The 21,679-nt window shown below is 45.9% G+C and overlaps 1 protein-coding gene across 1 annotated transcript in view; it reads left to right on the forward strand.

The window, feature by feature from the left end:
* The window catches only part of PID1 (phosphotyrosine interaction domain containing 1), a 271,854-nt gene continuing 250,752 nt past the window's right edge, over positions 578-21,679 (forward strand). Inside the window, 1 exon segment of the mRNA NM_001314346.1 lies at positions 578-622. Coding sequence (NP_001301275.1) covers positions 593-622 — 30 coding nt within the window. The 5' untranslated portion in view covers positions 578-592.

A 21,679-nucleotide genomic window follows, 5' to 3' on the forward strand; every position in this document is an offset into this window, starting at 1 on the left:
TTGCTGACCGACCAAAAGCCTGGGACCCCCAGTGGGGGCGACGTGAGTTCTGGCTTCAGAAAGCCCCCTTCTGCAGGCTCTTCAGTCTCCCGGATCCTATCCCACCCGGGGCTTCCTCGAGGGTCGGGGGGCGGGGGCAGGCTGTGGGTTCTGGCCTGCCCACACCCTCCGCGCCGGGATGCGGGGTCCCCCGCGGCAGGGTGTGCGGGCCCCCCGGGCGGGCGCCGGCCCCGGGCATGCTCAGAGCGCGCAGGTCCGGGCGGCGGCGGCGGCGGCGGGGGAGGAGGGAGCGGCCGCCGCCGCCGTGCGCTCGCGGGCCCGGGCGGAGCTGCGCAGTCCTCTCGCAGCTGCGCCAGGACAGCCGGCGCGCGGCCGTGCCCACAAGTTGCCGGCCGCCGAGCGCCGCGCCGCCTCCTCGCGCTCGCAGACCCAAGAGCTCACCCCGCGGCGGTCGCCGGCTCCGGGACGCACCTCCCGCGGACGCCCACCCCAGATGTGAAGCGGGACCGCAGCCCCTGCCGCCCCCAACCCTGCCGGCGCCCATCGACAGAGTCTTGCCAGCGTCTTCAGTGCCCAACCCCGCGGCTGGAAGATGTGGCAACCGGCCACGGAGCGCCTGCAGGTAAGGGGCCGCGGGGGGCTGGGGGCCAGCGTGGAGGAGGAGGTGCTCGGACCCGAGGAGCAGAGTACCGCTTGAAGGGTTTGCCTGAAGCGGTCACGAAAGACACAAAGATTAGAACCTGATGCTGTCGGTTTCACCCAGCCGCCAGATACCCGGTCGGGGAGCTGGGGTGATGAAATTGAAGAAGGCTTAGCTCTGGGCATCACAACTTTTGCCTTGGGGGTTAGTGCGCCTGGAGATTTATATAAGATTGGACTTTCTGACCAGCAATTTTAGGTTGCTTTCCACTGACACAGTTTACTGGTCTGGGGTTAGGATTTTTGCATCCAGATTATTATTATTGTTGTTATTATTTTTTGTCTCCGGGCAAGACAGAACAAATGATTTTTGAAAGCGTTTGTTTGCCAATATTAATTTGGAAATCCTCAAGCTTGGTTTGGCTTGGTCATGGTATATTACTTATTCTGTTTTATTTTTTCTTATTTGTTGGCCCTCTCGCCTCATCTCCCCTGAACCCAAGCTCCCCCAGATATTTGAAAATCAAAAGTGAAGTTCAGCCAGGAATAGTTATGCCCTGGGGTCATCTCTTTAAAAGTTTTTTTCACTGCTGTCTGCTGAAATGCCAAACTGCCTTTAATTTGGATTCAGGAGCCAGGGAATTGGGAAGGGGGGGTGGTCAAAGTGAGAAAGTGGGGCATTGTTTCAGAGGGTGGCTCATTCAGTGACACTTGGAACCCCCAAATCACCCCGACTGTTAAGTCTGTTGAGTGCTTTCCCTGGAAAATATTCTGCGGAGGAAGGGCAGCTACCCTGCCAGATAAAATCTACTGAATCCTGCAGTTAAACTTTTGGCAGGCTCAGAGCCACATTGTTTCGTAGTAAACTTTGAAGAAGTGTGTAAGTGGTAAAATACAGCACGGTTGGATTCCTAATGTATCTGAAGTCTTGGGACAGGGAGGCCAGGAGCCCTGGCTGGCTTCGGAGGTTTTCAGTGAAAATTCAAAGGGCCAGACTGTCTCTGAGATGCTAGGAGAAGCTAACTAACCTTTGCCTGTGGGTTCTCATGCTGAGGATTAACCTGCAGAGGGCATTGCTTTGAGCAGAAAATAGATGCCCCAAGACCCTTTCCGAGCCTCCCTGGGCCCGTCATTTTGGGGAAGGGGTTCATAGTAAGAGCTTGAGACCCCAGGCCATTCCCCAAGGGTCCCAAACCCACTGATTAAGGAAACAGATCTTTAGCCTTGAAGATGGGGAGGTGGTTGACTGGCCTCCTAACTCCGAGAGTCAACATCGGGTTCTGAGCCATCGGCCAGAGGTGATGTAAGTGTATTTCGGGACTGGCATCAGCTGCTGGTTGTACATGTGCGTTTTTCCTTTCGTTCAGGGCAGTGAATTTATGCTAAAGGAAGGAGTGACTGAGAGGAGGTGGAGGGTTTTCCCATCAGAGTGAGGAGTGGAAGTCTTGGAGAGATGAGGCTAGAATTCCTGCCGGTGGCTTTTATGGCCTGGGGAATCCGTGCCTCTGCGGAGTTTGTGGATTTTTGCCCCTTGAAGTTATTTCTGTTGGCGTGTTTCATGTAGGAACTCCTGTGTGCTCCGCAGCACGTGACCCTTGGCGGGGGCTAGCTCTGGCTTGCGTTCTGCATGGCAGTTGTTCCTCGCTAGAAAGGGCCTTCTGGCTCTTCTGTGAAATGTACACACGTGCATTTGGCGTGAGCCTGGTTTATTAGCAGTGTGCATTTGCAAGGCATTCTTGTTTTCCTCTTCAAGTGTCAGATTGAAAGAGCAGGGGGGGCGGTTTCACATTTGAAAGCTCAGGTTAAACATGGCTTGTCACTAAGATCAGGTCACCCCTGGAAGGTACTTATCAACACAGGGCTTAACTTCCTGCTCCCCAAATTTAAATGACTCACCAGGCCTGGTCCTCTTTTTAAAAGTATGTCTCAAACCTTGAGATAATAAAAGTGGAGAAAAACCTTCCTATTCATAGCTTCTTCCCAATAGCAGCTCTGCTGTTCTTTAGAACAGAATTTGGATGTTTTTGCTTTTGGGTAGGGAGTTGTTGCGGGTGAGGTGGTGAGTGAGTTGTTGGTAATAATATTTTATTTACATTCTTTGTGGTTATCTTTGTCATGGGCTCTGTTTGCTGTCTGGGATTCCCCCCCGACCTTTTTTTAATTTTGTCCTTCAAAGCACCATCATATAGGAACACTGGTTTCTGATTCTTCAGTGAATGGGGTGTTTTCCATGACCAGATGTTGTGGCCATGGTGATGGCGAGGGAGAGCGTGTTCAGTGGGGAAATGATGATGAATCCCAGTTGTTAATGGAGTCGAAACCCCACCCTCCTTACACAAATCTCATATAACCTCATGAATTTTTCCCTCATTAATTCTTAATGCAAACATTCTAATTTAGATGAGCTTGAGTGAAGAAACTGCTTCAAGGAGGTGCTCCCAGGGCTTCCTATCAGGACTAAGGAGTCAATTTCTTGTACCGACACCTGGTGACGGAAGAGGTGAGGGAAGAAAAGGACATCTCAATGAATGGACTTGATTAGTCCCTATGGGTTCATGCCCGTTCAAAGGGTTTGTGGTCCAGAGTGTGTGGCTGGACTTTAAGCTAGAGGGTCACCCTCCAACTAATTCGAGTCCAGTAACCAGCTCTCTTGCTCAGGAAATCGCGTCCCTAATCAGAGTGGATTACCGTTATCAAATCCTGCTCCTTTGCCAAACAAAATAATGCTGCTACTTTCTGATTTGAGGCTTCGTTGTTTGACCCAAATCCAGGACAGGCAAAGGGACCTGTTGCTTCGAGCAGGGCTGAGCTGGGGAATTTCTCATTCAGTCACACAGTTCATCTGCTCCTCTGAATGTTAAAACTTCTGTTAACATCCCACTGGAGCCCTCGCTGGGAGATTCTTCCATTAAAATTATAATAGGATCAAAGGGGATGTGAAGGTTTAAATCACCACCTCAACTTTTAGAAATGAATAAATATGCATTCTTCCCTTTTTATACCTTCTCCTTTGCACGGCAGACTTTTTTTTTTTTTAGAGGGACTCGGGAGAATTATGAATTTTTAAAGAAGCTGATTTGAAACAGGCTCTTCTCAAAAAGTGAAAGGGGACTTTCCAGTAGAAAAAGGCTAAGTATTGGTTTTTTAAAAAGAGAGATGACTTTGGGCTTCAATATACTACAGTTTGCTGAGGTTGCCTGATTATCTTCATTGTTGGGCCAGGCAGATGCATGACCAGTGAGAGACTCACTGTCCACGCAGGAGTGTGGACTCAGCCATGAGGAGTGTGTCTTTCCTCAGAACATCTGACTTCTGTGCACTACCAGACACACTTTTGGGAACCCTGGAAAGGTGGAGAGCAGGACAAAGATGACTGGAGACTGAGTTTGGAGTGAAGGAGACCAGGGCATCCTTGCCTGTGGTGTAGTTATTACAAGGACAGAGTGGGATGTGGTAGTAGAAAGGCACAGAACTAGAAAAAGTTCTAGCAGATTCTAATTGTGGAGTCTGTGTGTGACCGTCTTCTTATGAGGCAGTCTGTAAAGGTTCCAATAGTTTTCCTGTTTTGGCTGATCTTAAACTCTCTTCATGGCAGATTTCCTCGTAGCTCAGTCGATAAAGAATCTGCCTGCAAGGCAGGAGACCCAGGTTCGATTCCTGGGTTGGGAAGATCCCCTGAAGTAGGAAATGCCAACCCACTCCAGTATTTTTGCCTGGAGAAGCCCATGGACGGAGGAGCCTGGTGGGCTGCAATCCATGGGGTTGCAAGAGTCGGACACGACTTAGCGACTAACCCACCATGGCAGATCCAGAAAATACAGAGCTTTCATTGATAAAGTTGGCTGTTGTTTCCCTCTCACCATTTTGTTCATTTATTTATTTTCATTCACATTTTGATCCGTGGCTGTAACTTAGAACCTCCAAAAGTGTGAAATGAGGAAGGGTAGGGAGGAAACCAGACCCTGAAGAAGCTTTCCTTTGACTTCTTGCTCAACTTTTGGCCGATAGAAAGGTTGGCGTTTGGGCCTAAATACCACTTGGGGATTATAGGAGGTCAGAGTGTTTTTCTCGTAGGATCTTCCTGCCCTTTCTGTGCCTTGTCATATCGGGCTGATCTTGCCTTGGTGATCTTGCCTCAACTTATTTCTCTGTAGTTATCATTTCCACTTTTCCCCGGAGAAAGTAGACAGGAGACCCTTCTAAAGGATTAGCTGGAGCCCATTAGACTAGGCCCATCAGGCAGAGAGAAAACCTTGGTAAATCTGACCTTTTTCCAGGCAGAGCAAATTGACGGGGAAACCAGAGCGAGGCGGGTCATGACAATAGGCACTTTTATGGTGCACGTGCTGGGTGTGTGGCACAGCGTTAAAGAGTTTTATTTGAATTATCTAGCTCATTTGCTTCCCATAACTGCTTTTAGCCCCATTTTATAGATAAAGAAACTGAAAGCCAGAGAGTTCAAATGATCTGGCCAGAGTCCGGAAGCCAGGCGTGAACTGAGCTGGAATTTGAACCAGGAGGTTTGGCTCTAGATCTTCTTAAGCAGTTATTATTATTATTTGGAAGGCTAAGGTGGAGTATGATGCTTACTTGTGTGGGTGCTCTTGTTATTAATCAGTAGAATGAGTGGTGGTCTTGTTTGCTGTGAGAGGCCACTTTCATATTTCTTGTTGAATCGGTGTGGTTGCCTGTGTTGACCAAAAGTTACCCCATTTTTGGTGGCCCACATCTCTGGTAGGGAGTAAGCTGCTGTGTCGTTCTCAAGCTGTAATTCCCAAGTGCCATTTAAGAGTCTCTTGAGCCGGAGCACATGGCATTTATCCAAACTAGAGACCTAGAAAGCTGGCAATAAAGCCTGATCACGTCTGCAGTCATTCTTCACTGAAGCCAAAAACGTGGAGAAGGGAGGGGGGAGGTCGGAGAGTTCAAGAGCAATTGCTTAGAAATAAGCAATAGCTGCTCTTACAGACTCACAGGTTTCTCACTAAATCGATCCTACGTTTTGCTATTCTTTTCAACCCTCATAGTTGAGTAAGCGCAGAGCATCTGGCCTTATCCTTCCTAAAGAAAACTTGGCCTTCTCATTAGTTTGAGGTCTTGCAGAAGTAAAATGTTATCTTACAGCATTAGGTCTTTCTCAGAGTTTTGACAAACTTGAGACCTTGAAAGTTGGTGATAAAGCCTGATCACGTCTGCAGTTGTTCCCCGTTTAGACCAGAACTGCAGGGAAGGGTGGGAGGAGATGGAGAGTTCAAGAGCAAAATCTCTACCAAGTGACTTGCAAAATGCTTGCCTTGGAAAATTGATAAAAAAAAAACCTCTCTGCCCTTTGGTTACCTATTGCCTAATGGGCTGTTTGATGTTGACTGTCCTGGGTTATCTTGGAGCATTAGGCAACATTTTGCACTTTGTTTGATGTTCCAGATTGTCCCTCTCCTCCCTCTTCCTTTGCACTGACTCCATTCCATAAAATGAATTCATCCTGTAGATCGGATCCTGAAACAGCTGACTCTGGCCCAGCCCCACGGCTACTGGTGATCAGGCTCCCTTGAGCAGGGCTGGCTATCTGACTCCTCGAATAGCAGCAGTTTAGGGACTCGTTAGTGGTCAGCAAATAAAACCAGTTCAGAAGCACTCAATAGCTGTAGTGTGCTTCTGCTCAGCTGCAACCCCCTCCCCGCCCCGGGGCACAAATCTAAACGGAGGCTTTATATAAGTAGAGCAAGAAGAAATAGTTGAGATGTTTGTCCCAAGACCTCCTTAGAGACTAGTGGAATCCATTACCATCATTTTATGTTAACTTAAAAAAAAAGAAAAACTAGTTGTGATCCCAATTTAGCTGCTCTCCAGTGATGAAGCATCCGTGCATTCACCAGGTCCAAACCCTCAGGCCAAGAACTGGAAGAGGATGCTGTTAAGGATAAAGCACAGACTTGCTGTGTGCATTTGGCCTGTTTCAGTGCCGCCAAAGTCACAGTGAGCTCTCTCACTCAGTCCGTCCTGCTGCTACTCTTCCACGTCTAGCAGCCTCAGTCTCCTCCTTCTCCCCTCATTTGTTGTAACTGAGGTCTTAATTTGATAAGGGAGGTTCTAGTAGTGAAAAAATTACCACCTCCAGCTTTTTGAAGCCTGTCTGTTAGTTAGGTTTTTTATTACTTGTATCCAACTGACATGGCTACTTAGGGACCAAGATGCAGATTAACCCCTGGTCTCTGGGTCTTACTCATCGTGATGGGTTGAGTCGCTTCCCTTCCCATCAAGATATGTTGAAATCCTAACCCTGGGACCTGTGAGTGTAGCCTTATTTGGAAATCGGGATTGCGCAGATGTAACTGAGTAAAGGTGAGGTCATACTGGGTTAGGGTGAGCCCTAAACTCGATGTCTTTATAAGGAGAGATTTGAAGACACAGAGGAGACTCGACAAAGAGGGCCAAGTGAAGATGGAGGCAGTGGATGGAGTGGTGCTACTGCAAGCCAGTGATCAGACCCGTCCATCCTAAAGGAAATCCACCCTGAATATTCATTGAAAAGACTGATGCTGGAGCCACAATTCCAATACTTTGGCCACCTAATGTGAAGGGCTGACTCATTGGAAAAGACCCTGATACTGGGAAAGATTGAGGAGGGAAAGGGGTGACAAAGGATGAGATGGTCGGACCGCATCACCGACTCAATGGATAGGAGTTTGAGCAAGCTCTGGGAGATGGTGAAAGACAGGGAATCCTGGCGTCCTGCAGTCCATGCAGTCACAAAGAGTTGGACACAGCTTAGTGGCTGAACAACAGCAACAACAAGCCAAGGAAAGCCAAGGATGGCTGACAACCACCAGAGGCCATAAGAGTCCAGCAAAGATTCCTTCCTAGAGCCTTTGGAGGGAGGGTGGCCCTACCAACCTCTTGGTTTTTGATTTCCAGCCTCCAGAACTGCCAGAGAGGACATTTTTGTGGTTTTAAGCCATCCAATCTGTGGTGACCTGTTACAGCAGCCCTAGGTGTCTAATGTGCCAGTATACTCGTGAAACCTGCTGCCTTTTGAGGTATTTGTTTAGGGCTTCCCTGGCGGCTCAGTGGTAAAGAATCCACCTGCCAATGCAGGAGACGAAGTTTTGATCCCTGGTTCGGGGAGCTCCCCTGGAGGAGGAAATGGTAACTCACTCCGGTATTCTTGCTTGGAAAATCTCGTGGATGGAGGAGCCTGGCAGGCTATGGTCCATGGAGTTGCAAAGAATCAGACACGACTCAGTGAGTAAAGCAGCAACGAGAAGGAAGCTAACACACTAGTACACCCGTGGCATGAAGCCTGCTGTCTTTTTATTTGTGTATTTTCGGCTGCACTGGACCTTCGTTGCTGCAGTTGGGCTTTCTAGTTGTGGAGAGCAGCGGGCTACTCTCTAGTTGTGATCCTCGGGTTTCTTATTGTGGTGGCTTCTCTTGTTACAGAGAGTAGTCTCTGGGCATTGGGGGTTCAGTAGTTGCAGTTCCTGGGCTCTAGAGTGCTGGCTTATGTGGCCCATGGGCTTAGTTGCTCTGCGGTTTGTGGGATCTTCCTCTACTAGGGATCGAACCCCCGTGCCACTGTGCCACCGGGGAAGTCCAAACCTGCGGCCTTTGTCTGTGTCTGTCTCTGTACTTCCTGAGGCTGAGATGTGCCTGACTTTCATATCCTGGGACGAAATCACTGTGTCTGTATACCATTTTCTTTTTGTGCAGAGTTGTGAATTTGTTTATGGTGGATTTGGAAAAGTTAAATGCCCACTCCTTTCTTCCCACTTTTTCTCTTCTACTTCTGGTCAACATCCTGGGAAAATGAAGCAAACGCCAAGAAGACCATGTGCCTTGAGGGAGGGCCTCTTGACAGTAACTGCTTCAAGAGATAGTTCACTCTGGTGCTTAAGATCATGGGCTAGGATGTGGAAGACAGTTCCTTCAGGGTAGATCTCAGTGACAATTTTTCAGACAGGTGGAACCAAGGGAGGCCCAGGACTTTATTCTCAAAATAATCCATGTTGTTCGTCTCTGCGACGTCCCTGGTTGTATAGCCAGCCTCTGGGATTTGCCTCTTCCCAACTAGGATAGTATGGGCTTCCCACGTGGCTCAGAGGTGAAGATTCCGCCTGTCACCGAAGGAGATGCAAGAGACCTGGGTTCGATCCCTGGGTCGGGCCAATCCCCAGGAGAAGGGAATGGCAACCCACTCCAGAATCCTTGCCCGGAGAATCCCATGTACAGAGGAGCCTAGTGGGCTGTATAGTCCATGAGGTTGCAAAGAGTCAGACACAAGTGAGGGACTATCATCCTTGACTTCCTATGCCACCTTTCTTTTTCATCTAGTAGCCACGATGGCTGCTGCCCATGTGCGCAGGGAGGGAGAGGCACCAGGAGAAAGGGGCTCCTTCATCGTTACCCTTTCTTCATGGCACATCCATCCTAATCCCTTCATGACAAGCCCTTCCTCCTGGTCTCTCTGTAATTGTGGGTCTGAGGATGAACACACAGATTCTGTAGGCTCTTCTGCCCACTGCATGCTTTGATGTGTTTACACCAGGAACCAGCTTCCCTCCGGTGTATGCGGCATCCTGGTGTTCAAGTCACCTATGATGCAGGGCAGCAGACACTGCTGTTTACCTTCTGTGTCTTCTGAGGATGCTCCCTGGGCACGGGACTGGGGGTGTGGGACCATGGTAAGCATGAGGGACTGTGGGGTTTTTTTTTTCACTTGGACTTAACTTCTTGTTACCTTGTGTGTGTGTATTTGCTCGGTCGTGTCTGACTCTTTGTGACCTCATGGACTGTAGCCCATTAGGCTCCTCTGTCCATGGAATTTACCAGGCAAGAATACTGGAGTGGGCTGCCAGTTCCTTTCTCCTGGATATCTTCCCAACCCAAGGACTGAACCTGGGTCCCTGGTAGCTCAGTTGGTAAAGAATCTTTCTGCAATGCAGGAGACCCCAGTTCGCTTCCTGGGTTGGGAAGATCTGCTGGAGAAGGGATAGGCTACCCACTCCAGTATTCTTGGGCTTCCCTTGTGGCTCAGCTGGTAAAGAATCCACCTACAATGCGGGAGACCTGGGTTCAGTCCTTGGGTTGGGAAGATCTCCTGGAGAAGGGAAAGGCTACCCACTCCAGTATTCTGGCCTGGAGAATTCCATGGACTGTATAGTCCATGGGGTCACAAAGAGACATGACTGAGTGACCTTCACTTTCATTGCCACCTTATAGGCAGATTCTGTCTGAGCCACCAGGGAAGCTCCCTACCCAGGGACCCAACCTGCAACCCTTGCACTGAAAGATGAAGTCTTAACCACTGGACCACCAGGGAAGTCTCTTGGTCCCTTAGTTATTAGTTTCTCAGGGCTGCTGTAACAAAGTACCATAAGCCGGGCAGCTTATGCAGCAGAAATGTACTGTCTCACAGTTCTAGGGGATGGATGTCTCAAATCAGAGTGTGGGAAGCGTTGATTTCTTCTGAGGGCTATGAGGAAGAATCTTTTCCATGCCTCCTTCCCAGCTTTTGGCCATCATTCCCATTTCTTGGCTTGTGGCCGCATCTCTCCAGGCTTTGCATTGAGTTTTCTCTGTGTGTTTGTCTCCATGTCCAAATTTCCTTTTTTAATAAAGACACTGATCACATTGGATTGGGGGCCCACCCTAATCCAGTATGATCTCATTCTAGCTTAACTATTTATATCTGTACTGATGCTATTGCCAAATAAGATCACATTCTGAACTACTCAGTGATAGAACTTCTACCTATGGAGGGACACAATTTGTGGAATTTATTTTTGGAGTCCTCTTTATGAACTGACATATTTCTCCCTACTTGAACCAACCGCCAAAAAAAAAAAAAAAAAAAAAGAGGTTTGATTCCCAAGCAGTGGTACAGATGTGTGATAGAGTGGAATCCATATCTTCTACAGGTCAAAGTCATGACTACTATTTTAGACTTGATTTGATTAAAAATTGCAAACTAATATCTACTTAGGGTAATGAGCTAACATACCATAGAAGAGCGTGAAGTGTAATCTTGTTCCTTTGTGCTCAGCTATGTCTGATCCTTTGCCACTCCATGGACCGTAGCCCCCCTGACTCCTCTGTCTATGGAACTCTCCAGGCAGGTATACTGGAGTCGGTTGCCGTTTCCTTCTTCAGGGGATCTTCTGAACCCAGGGATCAAACCTGGGTCTCTTGGGTCTCCAGCGTTAGAAATGGATTCTGTACCACTGTGCCAGCTGGGAATTCTACCCATGAAGCAGACTCATGTGATCTGTCTGGTAGTTATTTTCCCAACATTTTCTTAGATTTATCAGTTCAGTTCAGTCACTCAGTCGTGTCTGACTCTTTGTGACCCCATGAATCACAGCACGCCAGGCCTCTCTGTCCATCACCAACTCCCGGAGTTCACTCAAACTCATGTCCATCGAGTCAGTGATGCCATCCAGCCATCTCATCCTCTGTCGTCCCCTTCTCCTCCTGCCCCCAATCCCTCCCAGCATCAGAGTCTTTTCCAATGAGTCAGCTCTTCACATGAGGTGGCCAAAATATTGGAGTTTCAGCATCAGTCCTTCCAAAGAACACCCAGGACTGATCTCCTTCAGAATGGACTGGTTGGATCTCCTTGCAGTCCAAGGGACTCTCAAGAGTCTTCTCCAACACCACAGTTCAAAAGCATCAATTCTTCAGCACTCAGCTTTCTTCACAGTCCAACTTTCATATCCATACATGATCACTGGAAAAACCATAGCCTTGACTAGACGGACCTTAGTCAGCAAAGTAATGTCTCTGCTTTTGAATATGCTGTCTAGGTTGGTTATAACTTTCCTTCCAAGGAGTAAATGTCTTTTAATTTCATGGCTGCAGTCACCATCTGCAGTGATTTTGGAGCCCCCCAAAATAAAGTCTGACACTGTTTCCACTGTTTCCCCATCTCTTTCCCATGAAGTGATTGGACCAGATGGCATGATCTTTGTTTTCTGAATGTTGAGCTTTAGGCCAACTTTTTCCCTCTCCTCTTTCACTTTCATCAAGAGGCTTTTTAGTTCTTCTTCACTTTCTGCCATAAGGGTGGTGTCATCTGCATATCTGAGGTTATTGATATTTCTCCCAGCAATCTTGATTCCAGCTTGTGCTTCTTCCAGCTCAGCCTTTCTCATGATGTACTCTGCATATAAGTTAAATAAGCAGGGTGACAATATACAGCCTTGACGTACTCCTTTTCCTATTTGGAACCAGTCTGTTGTTCCATGTCCAGTTCTAACTGTTGCTTCCTGACCTGCATATAGGTTTCTTAAGAGGCAGGTCAGGTGGTCTGGTATTCCCATCTCTTTCAGCATTTTCCACAGTTTATTGTGATGCACACAGTCAAAGGCTTTGGCATAGTCAATAAAGCAGAAATAGATGTTTTTCTGGAACTCTCTTGCTTTTTCCATGATCCAGCAGATGTTGGCAATTTGATCTCTGGTTCCTCTGCCTATTCTAACACCAGCTTGAACATCCGGAAGTTCACGGTTCATGTACTGCTGAAGCCTGGAGAATTTTGAGCATTACTTTACTAGCGTGTGAGATGAGTGCAATTGTGCAGTAGTTTGAGCATTCTTTGGCATTGCCTTTCTTTGGGATTGGAATGAAAACTGACCTTTTCCAGTCCTGTGGTCATGCTGAGTTTTCCCAACACATGCAAATATATTTTGGGTTGGCCAAAAAGGCCATTCAGGTTTTTCTGTAAGATGGTAGATGTTACTCAAATGGACTTTGTGGCCAACCAATATTTAGTTTTTCTCTGCATGTGTTTAAATAATATAGTCATTGTACATATAAAACTCTGTAATTGTGTCACTTTACAGAATATTTCTTGGGTGTTTCTTTTGGTTAGTCCATGTAGCTCCAACCCATTCCTTTTCCTCCTTGCATAGAATTTTGTGATGGAGCTGGACTAGAATTTATTCAGTCCTTCCTATATCAGGGGATAATTGGGTGGCACCCATGTTGTTTTTTCTCCCATAAATAATATTGTTATAAGGATCTGCGTGCTATCCTTGTGCTTATATTTCTTTAAATAGAACTGCTAAGACTAGAGTTGCTGAACCAAAGAGGCTGTGTGTTTTAAATCTTAGCAACTGTCAAGGAGGGCCTTTTATGAGAGTTCTGCTTTTTGATCAGAAGTTAATGTGATTTTAACAAAAGTACAAAGAAATAGTTTTCTAGAGCAAGGATAGTCTTTTCAGCAAATTATGTGAAACAATCTGTATGCAAAATAGCAAAATCATCAGCAGCAACAAATCCAAAACTTCAATCCATACCTCAACAGATTGTCTGCAAAAATTCACCTGAAATGAATCATAGACCCACCTGTACCGTAAAACCATAAAATTTCTAGATAGAAATGGCAGAAAATCTTTGTGACTTTGTATACATCTGTGTAGACAGTACTACAATCACGATAATGACCAGATCCATCACACCCAAAGTTTCTTTGGGTTGGGCAAAGATTTCCTAGAATAATAACAAAAACCCATTCAGTTAAAAGTTGGGTAAATTGAACTTCATCAAAATTGAAGACTTCTTTCTTTAAAAGATGTTTGTAAGAGAATGAAAAGATAAGGTGCAAACTGGGAGAAGACACTTGTAAATCATGTATTTAAAATAAAGGCCGTGTATCCAGGATATATGAAGAACTCTCAAAACTCAATACTGTAATAAGATAAACAACCCAATTAAAGAAAATGAGCAAATGATTTGAACAAAAAAGTTATATGGATAGGAAATCAACACATGAAAAGACACAACACATGAAAAGTCATTAGGAAAATGCAAATTAAAAGCACAGTGAGGTAATACTGTACAACTATAGAATAGCTAAAATTAAAAAAGCTTCAACCAAACTAAATGTTGGTGAAGGTATGGAAGAATTGGACCTCTCATGCTTTGCTGGTGGGGGTATAGCATGATTAAAAGCAGAATTATAGCTGCCTGAGCCTGGGATGGGAGGAGGGGATTAGAAAAAGGCTGGAAAAAGCTTTTAAAGGTGATGAATGTGCTCAGTGTCTTGATTACAGCAATGGTTTCATGGGCTTACACATATGTCAAAACTTAGGAACTTGTATAGTTTATTACATGTCTTTTACACCTACCCAAAGCTGTTAACGTCAATGTGAAATTTTCATTGTATGCCAGGCACAGTTCTAGGTGTTGGGAACTAAATAATAAATAGTTTCTGCTCTCACCTCTGCAAATTGTCTGTAGTTTTTGTTTGCTTTTAACTAGATGTTAACATTCTAGCCCATAATGTTACTAATGAACTCTAATTTTCTTAGCGTTCTGTCCTCTCCTTTTGAAACATTTCTTCCTTGAGTTCTTGAAATGACATTTTCTATCAGTCTCAATTTGCCCAAGGATCTGAGAGAAACCAGTAGTTGAGCAAGAAAAGAAATCCAGACTGGAAGGAAAAACGTTCAAGGTGATGCCTTGCTGAATCTTCCTCATTCTGGATGGCCCTTTAGCCTCCATCCCACCAGAGATGTATTTCTTACTTCTTTCTAGCATGTTGGTTCTCCAGCTGACTTTTCCAGCTGCCCCCGTCTTATGGGCCCTTTTTAGCGCTGTAGCTCGGCACCTGGCTCCTGATCTAGGGGCCAGTAGACTCAGGAGATTTTACTATTAAAAGGGTGAATTTCTGGGATGATGGGTCCTGCTGTTGGCTGGGCCACCTTCTTGCCATTCTTCCTCTCCTGATAGAAAACATAGGGAGAATACATCCTGCAAAACTGTTAGTGTTCTTGACTCTAGTTGGTGGATGTCATATGCCTAGCAAATGTAGGGTCTGGATTTCTTATTGGATAATTCATTTTTCTCAAAATGGCAACTAAAAAAATTTAGATAAGATGCAGAAACTTTACCAAAGGCCACTGAACCTTAGTTGTTTTTTTTTTTTTTTTTAAAAAAAGCTCTTGAGAAACATTCAGGAAAATAACTTTAGGAAACATTTTTCCCTTCAGGGAAGAAAATTTGAGCAATTTGACTTAATCTCCTAAAGTAAAGGGCAAAGAATATAAGACTTTGTTTAATAAATATGTGATAAGATCACGAGGCCTTTTGTCCAATCTGCGGTCCTGTTGAAGTGATGGGGGGGGGGGGTGTTGCTATTTATAATTAACAGGAACAGCGGGCATGAACTGTGAGTCAGGCTCCTGGCAAACCAGGATGGGTGGTCACTCCTGAGTGTGACAGGTAAAATGCCAGATTTCTTCTGTTCCTGTGATCACTTTGGGATGAAGGAAAGAAATGAACTGGGTTGGTGAGGGATGGCGGGTGGGTAAGAAAACCAGGCAGAGGGGAGATGGGGAATTGAGGGGAAAAGGATCTGCAGACACAAAACAAGGAGGAAAGGGAAGGGAGAGGGTCACACAGGCAGGGAGCCTCGTGTCCCTGGCACATGTGTGTCCACCGCCAAGGTTAGCTGTCTGTCCTGTGTTTGATGCAGCTGTTGGCTTTGCTACATTGTTCCTTTTAGCAGAGGCATCAGATGCTCACACTGGCTCAGGGATGCCAAATATTTTAGTGGATTATCTGGCTTCCTTGGAAAAGCAATGCTTTGTAGATAAAGAGCCCGGAAGCTTTGTGGTAGGGAAGAAGCTAGATCCAAAGCCACAAGGGTGGGAAGTTAGGGAGAAATGGGAGGGCGTGAGAGAGTAAGGTTGTCCCTTGGTACATGTGAGGGTGTTTCTTCCAGGACCTCCTGCAGGTACCAAAATCCATGGATGCTCAAGGCCCTTATATAAGTTGGCACAGTATAACAGGCCCTGTGTGTCTGTGGATGCTGAACCAAAAGATACAGATGGCGACTGTATTTCTTTAGGCTATGGGTCAGTCTTCCTCTAACACCTGCTGCTGCTGCTAAGTCACTTATGTTGTGTCCGACTCTGTGCCACCCCATAGACGGCAGCCCACCAGGCTCCCCCGTCCCTGGGATTCTCCAGGCAAGAACACTGGAGTGGGTTGCCATTTCCTTCTCCAATGCATGAAAGTGAAAAGCAAAAGGGAAGTCCCTCTAACACCTGCAAGCTATTAAATAGTGGAAAGACTATAGATAGGGATTTGGGGCTTCCCTTGTAACTCAGCTGGTAAAGAATCTACCTGCAATGAGGGAGACCTGGATTTGATCCCTGGGTTGGGAAGATCCCCTGGAGAATAGAAAGGCTACCCACTCCAGTATTCTGGCCTGGAGAATTCCATGGACTGTATAGTCCATGGGGTTGCAAAGAGTCAGACACAACTGAATGACTTTCACTATAGGGTTTTTAATCACAGACCCATGGATACAAATCTTGGCTGCTTCATTTATTAGGGATTACCTCACAGCTTCTGATCTATACTTTTTTCAGCTTTAAAAAGGGATAACAACATTCAGCTCCTGACTGTCACCTGAGATGTAGAATACATGGTATCTGGCATGTTACTGGGAGTTGGTGAATACTAATTTCTTTCCCTGCTTCCAATCCAAGGGGGTACTGTGAATAGCAGTGTAGCATTTTGGAACTGGGGAGGTAAGTTTGGTGCTTCCCAAAGTGTGTCCCATTAAAAGATGCTTACTCCTTGGAAGGAAAGTTATGACCAACCTAGACAGAATATTAAAAAGCAGAGACATTACTTTGTCAACAAAGGTCCATCTGGTCAAGGCTATGGTTTTTCCAGTGGTCATGTATGGATGTGAGAGTTGGACTATAAAGAAAGCTGAGCACTGAAGAATTGATGCTTTTGAACTGTGGTGTTGGAGAAGACTCTTGAGAGTCCCTTGGACTGCAAGGAGATCCAGCCAGTCCATCCTACAGGAGATCAGTCCTGGGTGTTCACTGGAAGGACTGATGTTGAAGCTGAAACTCCAATAGTTTGGCCACCTGATGCGAAGAGCTGACTCATTTGAAAAGACCCTGATGCTGGGAAAGATTGAGGGCAGGAGGAGAAGGGGATGACAAAAGATGAGATGGTTGGATGATGTCACTGACTCAATGGACATGGGTTTGGGTGGACTCTGGGAGTTGGTGATGGACAGGAAGGCCTGGTGTGCTGCGATTCATGGGGTTGCAAAGAGTCAGACACAACTGAGCGACTGAACTGAACTAAAATTGTGTTCCATGAAGCAGACACTCAGAGAGTTGTTCATATGAGTCTTGCCACAAAGGGTTCATTCTCTGGATAGGTTGGGAGATGCTAGGTGAAGCAGAGGTGGTCTGGTTTGCTCTAGGATTTCTTGTGGCCTCTCAGATGTCACTGTCTGGTGAATTTCCATAGAAGAGGAAAAGGTGATGCCTCTACATAGGAGCATTCAGCTTCCAGGGCCCTTCAATACAGAACTGGAACTTGAAGTTGACAAACTGTGGGCCTGAGGTTTGGCTCTAGCTTACAAAAATGTTTCCTTTGGCCCCTTCAGTGTATATAAAAATTTTACAAATTATTCTCCAGGATTGAAAAATCATAGGAATTTATATAGAAAGCTAGGCCCTCTGATTCTCTCAAAAACTGGGACGGTCCAACTATGCTGGGCCAGGATGCTCCTGTAGTGACCACTGACCAGCTGCTGCTCCGTGGCCTCCAGCTCCACCCAGGCCTTAGGGAGCACTCCTTACTAATTCACATTGCCTGCTGGGTCTTGCAGGTACCGGGGTTGGGGACCCCAATCCAACTTAACAACTTCATTTGACTGATGGGAGAACTGAATGCCAGATTCACGTAGTGTTGGACTCAGGGCCAGATCCTTGGTCTCCTGACTCTCAAAGGCCAAGGTAGTAAATAACTGTGTGACTAAGTTTATTTGTTTAACATCCACTTTTCTTTACGGGGCTTCCTAGGTGGTGCTAGTGATAACCCGTCTGCCAGAGCAGGAGAGGTAAAAGACATGGGTTTTGATCCCTGGGTTGGGAAGATCCCCTGGAGGAGGAAGTGACAACCCACTCCAGTATTCTTGCCTGGTGAATCCCAGGGACAGAGGAGCCTGGTGGGCTACTAGGGTGGCAAAGGGTCAGACAAGACTGAAGTGACTCAGCACGCACATGCACCCTGTTCTCCACGCATCACTCTAGGAGCCCGCCTTCTGCTCAGAAAGCGCCCCTGCTTCTCCCATGTTCTGCCCTCTCCCACTTCTAACTAAACACCGATCACCTTTCCTGCATCTCAGGCCTGGCAACTAGGTCCCTTATTGTTATGGTATTGGCTCTTGAGGGGCGTTTTTACTGCTGAAGCAGAGTGCTGCTACTGCTAAGTCGCTTCAGTCGTGTCTGACTCTGTGCGACCCCATAGATGGCAGCCCACCAGGCTCCCCCATCCCTGGGATTCTCCAGGCAAGAACACTGGAGTGGGTTGCCATTTCCTTCTCCAATGCATGAAAGTGAAAAGTGAAAGGGAAGTCGCTCAGCCGTGTCCGACTCTTAGCAACCCCATGGAAAGCAGCCTACTAGGCTCCTCCGCCGTTGGGATTTTCCAGGCAAGAGTACTGGAGTGGGTTGCCTCCAGAAAAAAAGGGTAAATTTAGAGAGTGGAGAGTTTTACATTGAGTGGATTTCCACATTTGCATCACAGATTATCAGTCTACAAAGAACCTTTCAAATACTGTTTTGGGAAACGCAGATTGAAAGACATCCCTAAGGGTGGCAACACCTTTCTAATTAAGAGCTCCCATTGCACCAAAAAGACACCCCAGAGCACCTTGCAGGTGTTTTCTGAACATCCTGGGGGCAGATCTGCTGCTGTTTCCCCTTACCTTCCGGGATTACCACTGTTCTGCTTAACTCTTCCCCTTTCCTACAGTGATAAGGGATTCTGATATTTTAGTATGAAAAATACCTGAAATTAACTCAGACCAGGGCTTGAGCTAGAAAACAATGAATTAGACCCCCTCTAAATCAAGACTTAGTTGGCTCATGAAGTCATAGATGCCCTATGCTTCCTGGTTCTCCAGCTTTACATCATCTGTCTCTCTGGGTTAGGCTGTCTAATTATAGGTTGGAGAGAGTTCCCTGTTGATCTTCCAGTAAAGGTTTATGAACTTTATTGATAACTATTCTAAAAATTATTGCACACTCCAGTCAGACTCAGAGTTAGATCTTTCTGTCTGTCTAGTTAACTAGCTGTCCTTCTAATTTAATCTATTCTAATTGAATCTAGCACAAGAAAAGAATGATTTTGGCTGCAGAATACAGGAGTCCTGGACAATCTACAAGCTCAGAAAATGTAATTATACATGAAATACTTATATTGTTCTGAAAAGGCTGACTTTTAGCTAGGGAGGAAAATATCCAAATGCTTTTGATGTGTGTGTATGTGTATTTATGTGGACCATTTTTAAAGTCTTTGTTGAATTTCTTAACAATATTGCTTCTTTTTTATGTTTTGGTATTTTTGGCCATGAGTCATGTAGGATCTTAGCTCCCTGACCAGGCATCGGACCCTCACCTCTTGGGTTGGAAGCGAGGAATCTTAACCACTGGACTGCCAGGAAAGTCCTTGAGACACTTTTCAATAAAACATAGTTGTACCTTTGAAACATTGAAATAAGACTAAAGTGAAACTACCCTCAAATACCAGTCCTGTCATGAAGGGAGAGAGTTAGTTGTACCTGAAAGCCTAGCCTAAGGATAGCTACTGCCACTGAGCCTAAAACTCCTAGCTTTGAGCCTCCTGGCAGCCTAAGTAAGAAAAGAAACATGATAAACTACTTGACCCTCATTACCTGTTACAACAGAATGTACATCAGCTCATCTGGAGCCCCAGATGTTTATTTTTTTAATTGAAGACCCTGGAAATTACCATGCAGGCTATCATAACACAGATTATTAGACAATAACATTATTTGTAACTTTTGCTGAAGTTGTTCTTCAGTTCAGTTCAGTTCAGTTGCTCAGTTGTGCCCGACTCTTTGTGACCCCATGGGCCACAGCACACCAGGCCTCCCTGTCTATCACCAACTCCCAGAATTTACCCAAACTCATGTCCATTGAGTTGGTGATGCCATCCAACCATCTCATCCTCTGTCGTCCCCTTCTCCTCCAGCCTTCAATCTTTCCCCGCATCAGGGTCTTTTCCAATAAGTCAGCTCTTCACATCAGGTGGCCAGAGTATTGGAGTTTCAGCTTCAACATCAGTCCTTCCAGTGAACACTCAGGACTGATCTCCCTTAGGATGGACTGATTGTATCTCCTTGCAGTCCAAGGGACTCTCAAGTTGTCCTTAGAAGCTGAAAAAGTAAGCAGTTCCATAGGAATGCTGACTGTTTCTGTAGAAGTGCACATCTGTGTTTTTTCTGCCCATCTTGATTTCTCATCTGCTGATAACAGCACCCTGATTTTGCTTTTTTGGAATTGTTCTTCCCCTGGTCTAGTGGAGGGTACTCATTCAGTTTAGAGAAGCCTGTCAATCAACGTGCTCTCCTTTCACTGTGGGGTTGATGTTTATCCCTAATATCTAGATCAATTAATTTCTCCCAGGAGTGGGAATCCAGAGCAGGGTGAGAGAAAGGCTGAAAGCAGCCAACACTGATAATTCCATCCACGGTGATCCGGAGAAAATCTGTTGTCCTCCAGTATGGACCCTGGGGACCCCTTGATACCTATCCATTCTGAGCTTGCTCCTTCCATACTTCTTTTAATCCAGTGTTACCCAATTATTTATTATTTTTTTCCAGCTGATCAGTTGCAACCACAAAACTCTGATATACAGGTAGATTTTTTCTTGAACCCATGGACTTTAAGTCTTCAAATTCCATTTCACAGAAGGTGACGTGTGGAGCAGAGCTTGTGTGTGGAGGAAAGGAAGGGAGCCATGCATGTTTGAAGGGTCTCCAGGGTACCAACTAGAAGCCCAAGGGTGCACACGTGTGCCTCCTTATGGGTACACCTTCTTTGTAAAAGTTGCGCTTGCTTGATGAAGAATGGATGCAAATATTCCCCCCACCCCAGAATTTCTTATGCATGCACCCCTGCTTTAGTAAGTTGTTGTTGTTCAGTCGCTCAGTTGGGTCCAGCTCTTTGCGACATCATGAACTGCAGCACACCAGGCTTCCCTGTCCTTCACTGTCTCCCTGAGTTTGTTCAGACTCATGTCCATTGAGTCGGTGATAAAGTGGCACTTACCAAATAATCCTAATTATCCTTTAGTCCTGGTCCACAGCTTCCATGTTCTGGCCCATCACTGGGAAAAGATTTTTGTCTTTGTTTATAAGGGTGTAACCCTGCTATTGGCATCTGCTATAAATCTTAAGGTTTTTATAACTTGGATGTCATTTTCACCTTCTTGCCAAATCCCTGCACTGAAAAAGCAGAGTGTCATGTTAAGTAATGATGCTTTTACTGCATCCAAAACAAATAAAGTAATTTTGGTACACATCATAAAGTGAATCCCTCTTGTCTCCGAGTCTGGGGTAGAAATGGTGTCGGGGACACAAACAGCTATTTTGGCCAAAATAACCGAAAAGACATGGTCTCAGGCTGTCTGAGCCTCTGTTCTTGAGAAACATTTGTAATTGTTGGTTAAAAATGTGAATGGTAAGTTCACTCTAGGACAATGTGGATTTGTGAGGCCAGAAAGTTAAATACCTCCAACTTTGGCAGTCCTGACTTTCTGAGTAGAGAATATAGTTCCCTAGTTTTCAGGACCTGCTTTGCCACTTTGATTTAATACGAGGCGGAAATCTTCAAAACAAAGCTCTTGGGATCCAGGAAAAGTTCATCTGGCATCAGTTAGCTTGGGCAGGCCCCGCCCCCTTCCCCACCCCACCCCCTTGTCTTTTCTCTAGGAGCCTGATGCTTTGTAGAAAATGAATGGCTTTGCAAAAGTGCAAATTTGGGAGAGTGTGGAACAACCAAGGAAAATTCAAATCGGCATTCCCCCTGTGGGAATCCGTTGGAGGAGACTGAAATTATATTTAAATATTCATTAAACAGCCAATAGCTGTTTTAGGATGTTGACAGACTGTCTGAATGGTAAAGCTCAATGGTTTTCTGGAAGTAAAGCGGTCTGGAGAATGAAGAAAACAGTCTAAAAAGCCTACTAATTG

Source organism: Capra hircus, chromosome 2 (genome assembly GCF_001704415.2).
Source record: "Capra hircus breed San Clemente chromosome 2, ASM170441v1, whole genome shotgun sequence".
Lineage (NCBI taxonomy): Eukaryota > Metazoa > Chordata > Mammalia > Artiodactyla > Bovidae > Capra > Capra hircus.